Consider the following 9,280-nt stretch of genomic DNA (forward strand, 5'->3'; position numbering starts at 1 on the left):
AAGACTTAACATTAAAATGCTACAAGATGCAAGAACTAGAGGTTGCTTGGCTTGGTGGGCGTGGCAGAGGAAGGTTACTGCAAAATCTCCATTTCCTCCCGATCAGCTGGGACTCTGGAGGGAAAGAATAGTTGGGGGCGGCACCAGTCAGAGGTGCAATTTACTGGTTCCCCAAACTACTCAAAATTTCCGCTACTGGTTCTCCAGAACTGGTCAGAACCTGCTGAAACCCACCTCTGTTCTAGTCGTGCCTTAGTCCTTTTTGATTGGGGGTGTGAAACTTGGAAAAATGTTCTGAGATTGATGTGGGATATCAGAATTGGGGATTCCTAGAGTATGAGATGGCTGAGTGTTCAATATTGTGTGGTGTGATAGAGGAAAGTGAAATTGTGGGAAAACACCAGTTCCATGTTGGGAAAAGCCATAAGTCTCTCTGCCTTCTGCTTGTGGGAGAACCAGAGGGATTTGTGTGGTCACTGTGAATCTTAGACTGATCTTGGTCTGATCCATCAGAGCTTTTCTTATCTTTAAAATAGAATTTTCAGAGGGATTCCATTCACAATTAAGAGCCATTCTGAGGCCTAAACAGATTCCCAATTGAAGAGCAATCTGTGTGGTTGGAGAGCAGAACATCTTCCATGGGTGCCTCTTCCTAGAAACCTGGAAGTCCCCCCCCCACCCTCTATTCACTCCCTTCTAGGACCTGGATGAATATTATGCAGCATTGAACATTTGTGATCTGGTCAGTGATGCGGCTGCCTTTAGACAGGATCCCCTCAACCTCCTCCTGGGGAGAATCTCAAGGTCCCCTTTCTCTGGACATCTTCTCCAGCCCTTCACAGACAAGACAAGCTTGGAAGACGAGCAGAGAAATTGCTTTAGGTAGAAATTGTAGAATGGAAAATTAAAGGGTCTGAAAACTGCTATTTTATTTCTGTGGTTGATGAAAGAAAAAAAATACAGTGGAAATTTCTTTACACTTTTCATTTTTTCATTTACCTTTTTTAAATTTTGGTATGAAGTACACTCCAAAATAAAAACAATCCCAAACTAAAATCCCAGACAGCTGCTGAACACTTTCTGCAAAGGAGGTTTTTATGAGGAAATCAAGAAAGAACTATATAAGAGGGATGAAAATTTCCCTCCCCAGCTGAAAGCCGCTAAAACACGGCATTTCACATTATTCCGGCATTCTCACGGAGAGGATCAGGCAACTAGGCTGGTGTTTGGTTCTCACAGCTTCCTCCTGGCCTCTTTTCCTCCTCACTCTCTCTCTCTCACACTTTTAGCTGCTGTCAGTGGGAACAAGTGCCTGAATTCTTTTCTATAAGGTGTCACGTTCAATAGCTGTTGCTGATCAGCAAATTCCTCTGAATCACTTTTACAGAGTTCTCTTTAGCAAAATGTATTGAGCTGAAAGGAAAGGGAACTACAAGAATTCCAGTCGTTCAACAGTTTCCCATTCTGAACCAAATAGAAATGATTTTCTTTGATTGCTGCATACTATCTAAATGGAAAGAATATCTCCTTTCAAATAAAATAAACCTTTAACAATTCTTCCAGTATCATAATGGTGTTATATCTCATGTTTTTACATTTGTTCTGGCTGTGAGCTGCTCCTTTGTGTTGAGGTCTGGCCTCAGAAGGATAATGTAGCACTTGGGGATGAAGATGCAGCCCAGCAGACCAGCACTGGAGGCCAGGATGGAGAAGACCTGCACAGCCACCATGGATTTCCCTTTGGTGCTCAGGTAGGTGGGCACAAAAGTCACCCAGACACTGCAGAAGACCAGCATGCTGAAGGTGATCAGCTTGGCTTCGTTGAAGGCCCCAGGCAGGTTCCTGGCCAGGAAAGCCACCGTGAAGCAGATGGCAGCCAGGAAGCCCATGTAGCTGAGGGTGGCGTAGAACATGACAACGGCCCCTTCGTTGCACTGCAGGATGATCTCTCCAGGCTGGGAGTGGAGGTCAGAGTCAGGGAAGGGGGGAGAAACTCCCAGCCAGATGGAGCAGATGATAATTTGTGCAGCAGAACCAGAAAGGATGATGGAGTTGGCCAAGCTCTTCCCCAACCATCTCTTCACTCGGTTTCCTGGTTTTGTGGCCAGGAAGGCCAGCACCACCGTAATGGTTTTGGCCAAGAGAGAAGAAATGGCCACTGAGAAGATGATGCTGAAGACCGTTTGTCGGAGAAGGCAGGTGGCTTTCCTTGGTTGACCAATGAAGAGAAGAGGAGACAAGAAGCAAAGCAGGAGGGAGACCAGGAGGATGTAGGAGAGGTCCCGGTTGTTGGCTTTGACAAGGGGAGTTTCTCGGTATTTAATGAAGATGATTAAAACAAGGCATGTGATTAAGAACAAGAATAGGGCAAAAGAGACCAGGATAATGCCCAGATGTTCCTCATAAGATAGGAAGGTTACGATTTTGGGGATACATTGGACTCTGTCCTCATTTGGATATTTATCACCTGGACACTTGGTGCATTTTTTCGTATCTGAGAAACCAAAAAGCAACTTTTTTTAATAATCTGTCCTTTTATCTTACTAGAAATAACATTCATTTATATTCCTTATAGAAGGATATAAGAAGATATAAGGATATAAGGGTATATATAAGGATATATGAGATATAAGGATATAAGAAGGATATAAGAAGATTCATTTCTATTCTTTATTCCTTATAGGAATTTACATGCAAATTACATGCATTTACCAAGAAGTATTTCTTAATAATTTCCTTAAACAGTCACTTCTCTGAAATGGTATAGGTCTCCTGCTAGAGCAGGGGGTAGGACTAAAAGACCTCTAAGGTTCCTTCCAGCTGTATTCTGATTGATTGATTGTACATGACTAGCAGAATCCTCAAGGGGAGGATCCAATATACAGTGGATTGCAAGGTCTTTCAGAAGGTGGACCTGAAACAATTCATCAAGTTTCAAAGATCTCAGATGTTCCTAGAAATGTAAACTTAGCAGCACATATCCAAACTAAAAAGCAGAAGAGATGTTTCCTCTGCTGTTAGTAAAGCTTGCCCAGTCTGCCACCCCCTCCTCCCATCTCTTCCCAGCCCCTCCTTCCAAGTCTTTTTGATTTACTTCCTTTTAGATAAGAAATTGTACAGGTTAAAAATAAAAAAAAATGTAGGTGAGCTTAAATGTGTCTTTTAACTTGCACTTTCATGAAAAGGTTCTGGATGGATCCAGTTCCACAAAGCCTCCCATTTTCCTCAGTGTGACCCACCTTCCTGAGTGGAGAAGGTCCCCTCCGGACAAGGAATGCAGTCATAGCAGCAAACTGGCTCTCCTTCTCGAGCCCTCTTGACAAATCCAGGATGACAACTTTCCACACATTTGGACTGAGGCAGAGACTAAGCAGAAGAAAAGGAATGCCAAAGGAAATGTGTTAGGACTCTCCGTCCATGGAAAACAGAGGTAGAAATGAATGGAGACAAGTAGCCTCTGGTCTTCATTGAGTTAAATGTGAAATCTCTGACTACTTCTAAACAGATGCAGGAGATGTAACAACTCGCAGATTCTTCATTTTGTTCCTCTCTTTTGATTTTGGAATTTAATGTTACAATAAAGTACTTTTCTACTTAAAGTCTTGAGGGATGGAATTGAAAAAAGATTTAAGTACGATGATATATTCAAATTAAAATTGAGAATAAAGTTTGATGTAAAATTTTAGGAAACTTTTATTCCATTCAATTTTTTAATTACCCTGGAGACGATAGGTTTAACCCACTTGAAATGGGACCTCAGAGTTTGGAAAACAGAGAAAGGACACCAAAATTTGTCCCACCTTATTGAGCGACTTTAGCCGTGAAAGAGCATCTTGTTTGATAGTAAGTCTCTGTCTTTGAAAATACGCCAGAGGCTCTCTCCTGATATCCTCCTTGGGGAGAACCAAGAAGCCCCAAATGCCCATATCTGCCATTATCTCTCCATTTTGGTCCAAGTACAGTTTTCTTCGAGAAATATTGAAAAACTCGTTCTTCTTCAGAAAGGGATGAAACTAGAATGGGAACATCCAGGAATTTGAAAAACAGAAAACTTTCTTATCTCACATTGAATTTTTCTTCTACAATTGTCTAATCTCCAAATATGGTTAAATAGGATACAAATACTGCCATCAGCTTCATAAGTGAATGAAAAAATGAGAAAAAATTGTCAATCATACACTGACAAAATATAGAGAAAATATAATTGACACAATTGGTCAATTATAGGGAACATTCTAGAGCAGTTGCTAGTTAGTTCCAGTACTCAAAGTCATTCCATTAGATATCCTCCAGGTTTTCAAGGTTGATCCTCTAGTAACCATAAAGTAGATAAGTATAGAACAGTAGATAATACAGAAGACCTCCAGGTGTTGTTCTTCTCTTATCAAAATTTTCCAAGGTTGTTTTATTATTCTAGGAGTATGACATAATATATATCCATTCACCAGTAGATGGCGACTTCATCTTAAAAATCAACATTAAAAATCCACTTTAAAACTATTCTGCCAGTTATACATTTCAAGTTGATTCAAACAGAATATTCAATCAACAGTCAGATGTTCAGCATTTTAAAATGCCTGATCAAAGTCATGCCAGTAAGATTTATACATCAAGTCTTTTTGTATTTTATAGCTTTTGCTTATTTCCTGTTAGGGTGCAATTTCTCTCTGCCTCTCCTTAATTGCAGCTTAAAAACATTCCAGAGAGCCTCTTTTCACAGATTGATTTTCTTTTTGAGTCAAATCAGTGGTGAAATGTAAGATTTGTTACTACCAGTTCTGTGGGCAAGGCTTGGTGGGGGGTGGTAATGTGACTGGGTGGGCATGGCCACCTTTTTTTTTTACTTTTAAAACCATTTTTTCTACAACCCCTTCTCTGAACCACCACCCGCCATCGCTACCAGATCAGGCGATCCAGTCGGAACCGGGAGCATTTCACCCCTGGGTCAAATCCTAAGCAAAAATTAAAATTCACCTTACCCAGCTCTAAATCACTGTCCACTCTCACCACTCCAGAACAAGCTTAGTTTCTTTGGCTGCCCCTGATTCGCAGCAGCCATGATGGCTGCCACGTCTTCAGCAGAGAGGGAAGAAACCCTGGGTCCAGTAGTAGAGCTGACGCTCTCTGTGACCTGCAGGGTGCCCCTTCGTGCCCCTACAGGGCATTGGGTGCTCTCCAATGAAGAGGATTCAGCGTGGGGGTGCAGAGACCCGCTCCCCTGCGTCAATCTCACAGCGACATCACCGGAAGCAATGTTGAATGCTGTTTCTCTCAGCTGCAGCGCTTTCCGGATGGGACTTAGAGGAAAGCAGCGGCTCACAGCTGCAAAATTATACAAGATACTCTCTCTCCCAGCAAGAGCAGTAGCGAAGAGAAACAGCTGCCAACCCAAAGAGCACATGGAACATCTCCGCGAGTGACTAAGGCTCAGCAAGGGACGGCTGCAAGATCTCTGCTGCAGCACTTTCCGGATGGGACTTCTTACAGGTAAGAAGAACTGTCCAGGTCCAGTGCTTTGGCCTGAGGGGCTATAATTTGAGGCTGGGGGGGGCAGCATGCAGGCAGAGGCTCTGGGGCAAGACCGGAGCTGGGGATTGGTGCATTCCCCAACCCGGCCGAGGCGAAGGGCAAATGGGTGGAGGCTCTGGGGCAAGGCCGGAGCCAAGGAATCACACTTTCCCTAACTCAGCTGAGGTGAAGGGTCAGTGGGCGGAGGCTCCAAAGCAAGTCTGAAGCCAGGGAATGGCACATTCCCTGACCTGGCCAATGTGAAGGGTGAGCGTCCGGAGGCTCCAGGACCAGGCTGGAGCTGGGAAATGGTGCATCCCTGAGCCCCAACCCGAGGCAAAGGGTGAGTGGGCAGCATGCTTAATTTGGTGAGCAGAGCGGGTGAGGCATTGAGGCAAGGCATGGAGATTAGCTGGGCCGCATGGCGAAAGGGAGATAATAGACTGAGTGGCTATGGATGCCGGCGTCTCGTGTTCTAGAAGTTCCATCACTTTTGATGGGGGGGGGGGTTGAGTGCTTCCTCCTGTCGAGAGGGCCCGCAACTTGGGTGTCCTCCTGGTATAGTTTATTGAATAGCCCGAAGGCCTTTTCAAACAAAACAGAGGGTGTCCTCCTGGATTCCCGGCTGTCTTTGGAAGACCATCTATGGCCGTGACCAGGGGGGCCTTCACCCAGGTTTGCCTGGTGCACTAGTTGTGCCCCTTTCTAGACAGAGATGCCCTCCGTATGGTCACTCATGCCCTGGTTACTTCTCGTTTGGATTACTGCAACTCCCTCTACATGGGGCTGCCCTTGAGGTGCACCTGGAGGCTCCAACTGGTTCAGAATACGGCCGCGCCAGTGGTTATGGGAGCTCCCCATTACTCCCATGTAACCCCTCTTCTACGCGAGCTGCATTGGCTACCAGTGGTCCTCCGGATCCACTTCAAGTTGCTGGTACTTACCTTTAAAGCCCTACATGGCTTAGGTCTGGAGTATTTGCAGGACCATCTCCTACCCACCTCCCACCGTCCTGTCCGCTCTCCAGGGCTGCCCCCCTCAGGGTACCGTCGGCCAGACAATATCGGCTGGCGACGTCCAGGGGTAGAGCGTTCTCTGTGGGTGCCCCTGTCTTCTGGAACGAGTTACCCACCGAGCTTCAGATGGTGCCTGATCTCTGCTCCTTCCGTCGGGACTTAAAGACCTGGCTGTTTCAACAAATGGGTTGACCATGATCCTTGGGTTTTTCTTATTTTGATTATCGTTCTTTTAACTGGGTTTTAATCATTTTGATCTTTTATCATTGTATGTTTTTAACTTGTGTTCACCGCCCTGAGTCCTTAGGGAGAAGAGCGGCATATAAATTTTTGGTTATATCTATCTATCTATCTATCTATCTATCTATCTATCTATCTATCTTTCCTCTAGCCAGGTTTTCCCTATGTAACCAAGGTTTTTCTGCAGCCCCAGCTCAGTAGAATCACATCCATTCGATTCTGGGCTTTTTTCTTTTCTAGCAGCCAGCAAGCTCTTCCTGCTAAGTGGGAGATCTATATAGATCTATTTCCAGCTCGTTTGCTTTCATCAGTAGGCCCCACCCACATCTTGTGGCGTTTCCTCTGGGTGAGCGAGGCCAGCCAGTGGTGGAATTTGCCAATTCTCCCAACTGCGCAAAATCTTAACAACCGGTTCTCCTGAATCAGTCCAAACCGGCTGAATCCCACCCCTGCCTTGCAATTGAAGGAGAATACGCAAAAAATCTACATGAACTTCAGGGAAGGACAATGAAGCCAAGGAAGAGATCAAAGGAGCTGCTCTTAGCCTTGAGGAAAGAGAACAAGGAGAAGAGCTGAAGATCAGGAGGAGTCTGGGAGCCCCTTTTCCAACTGACACAATCTCTCGGTTGGAGAAGGGAGGATGCAGCCCTCTTCCAATCACTGACACAGGTTACACACGAGTGTAAGATCTGCTCACTATTATTCCAGAGTGTCAAACATAGAAAAATGAATTCAGTTACAAGAGAGGAGATTTTGGCTGAAGGAGAGAAAAAATATGATAAAAGGGTGAGCTGAGCCAGTAAAGCAGAGAAATTTAGTCTCCTCTTCATGGATTGTCTGAATGCAAAGACTGAGCAGCCATCAGTCAGAGACTGGGATTCTTGCAGAGAGGAGAGGTTGAGCTAGATGGTCTCAGGGTCTCCTTCACATTTATAAAAGTTGTCATGTCAGAACATGTAAATATTGTGCTGTTGTTGCTCTAGCCCCACCTGCTGGCCAGAGGTAGATAAGCTGAACTATATGGTCTGAAGCCAGACTCCATTTTCTCTCAGCCTTTGGAGGAGACGGAAGCAGCCGGTTTGACCGAGACACATGGTCATCCGGAGACGGCCTCCGTCCCTCACACGGAGCATCCCTGGAGAGGTTCCAGCTGCTTCTTTGTTGGCTCTTAGTTAATGCTGCCTATCTCCTATTTATATTTGATTCTCACTCTTTGCACTTCCTCAGTTTCTCCGTGCCCTTTTCTCCCAATGAAACACCCAGATCCACCCCAGGCTCCCTTTCACTGGAGGAGAAGAGGGGGGTTTAACTGCCTGTTGAGCTGCACACAGACCCACCTGCAGTGGGGATGGAACAAAGGGGAAATTCCACCATGCTCATCACAAACCCACAAATACAGGAATTCATTTAAAAAAGAATACAGCATTTTCAAATTAGCAGTGTGTAGTATTAAAATGCCATGGTATGTACTCTTTGGAACCATTATTCCCTGAGTAATTAAGTTTCCCAGATCTATTGAGATGGTTTCCCTCCTTCTCCTCTGAATTCCTTCTCCAAAGGATCTGAGATTAATGGATTTATATCGAGAAACCTTACCTGCCACGGCTGCAGCCTTGGAGACCGCAACGTCTTTTCGCTCTCTTTCCTTCTCATCCTCAATCTGGAGGAATAAGCGGCATGCAAGGCCTGGGCCAGAGTCTTTATGAGACTGTAATATTGATAGTGATTTGGGATCCGTCTTCTGTTCCTTTTCTCCTGGGTCTCCAGTGGGGCTTTCTGGATGCATCTTCTGCGGCCTTTGACAGAAAAGACGTTCTTTGAAAGAGAACAGAGAAAATAATGGTCTTGAAACTTTTCCTCCACAAAGAAATGGGGTTCAAAAGCATCATCTTTTGGCCTATTTTTTGCCAAAAAAGCAAAGTTCCAAATACTATGGATGTATTTGAGAAGTGTGTGCTTGTTTAGTGTGTACCCTAAAAAATTTGTGAGGATCCAGACTTTCCCTTCAACGGTTCCTGGAAAAAGCATAAGTGTTTCATGGAAAGGAAGGATTCGCTCCCAAATGGATGCATATTCTATGAAGTGAACAAAGACATTGACTTGTCTCCACTTAGAGAGGGCCTCTCTGGGGGCTGCTGCATGTTCAGTTGTTAAGAATCTTTGTGATATAACAACACAAATTCCACTCCTGACAAGCAACGGAGTAAAAGTCCTCATGAAATTCTCTCCCTCCTCTGTGTCTGAAGTAAAGAGGCCAATCAGGGTCCATCTGAAATGGAGGAGCAGTTGAACAATTGCTGGGTACAGGATCCCTTCTTTGGGGACCATCCGGTAGAAAAAGGGGAATTTACTTTTGTCACTCAGAGCCTCTGAAGCAGTTTCAAGATTGAGCTGAAAAAGCAATGAGGAATGCCGTGTTACATTTGGGGTCAAATCAAATCCAAAATATTAGATTTTAATAAATCCAACCTAAATCTCAGAATGTATTAGAATACTCTGTTAATCAGACATTGTTT

General features: G+C 44.6%; 1 protein-coding gene across 1 annotated transcript; it reads right to left on the reverse strand.

Moving 5' to 3' along the window:
- Nucleotides 1-1,628: 1,628 nt before the first annotated feature.
- Nucleotides 1,629-8,417, reverse strand: LOC139326241 (vomeronasal type-2 receptor 26-like; the record flags this gene model as incomplete). Its single annotated transcript, XM_070956398.1, has 4 exons — nucleotides 8,361-8,417; nucleotides 3,801-4,013; nucleotides 3,240-3,366; nucleotides 1,629-2,494 (listed from the first exon to the last, which is right to left on the reverse strand). Coding segments are annotated over exons 1-4 (1,263 nt in total), but the record flags the coding sequence as incomplete, so codon positions are not given.
- Between the last annotated feature and the right edge of the window lie 863 nt (nucleotides 8,418-9,280).

This window comes from Pituophis catenifer, unplaced genomic scaffold (genome assembly GCF_029215685.1).
Source record: "Pituophis catenifer annectens isolate HBS135680 unplaced genomic scaffold, rPitCat1.0.hap2 SCAF_19, whole genome shotgun sequence".
NCBI classification, from domain to species: Eukaryota; Metazoa; Chordata; class Lepidosauria; order Squamata; family Colubridae; genus Pituophis; species Pituophis catenifer.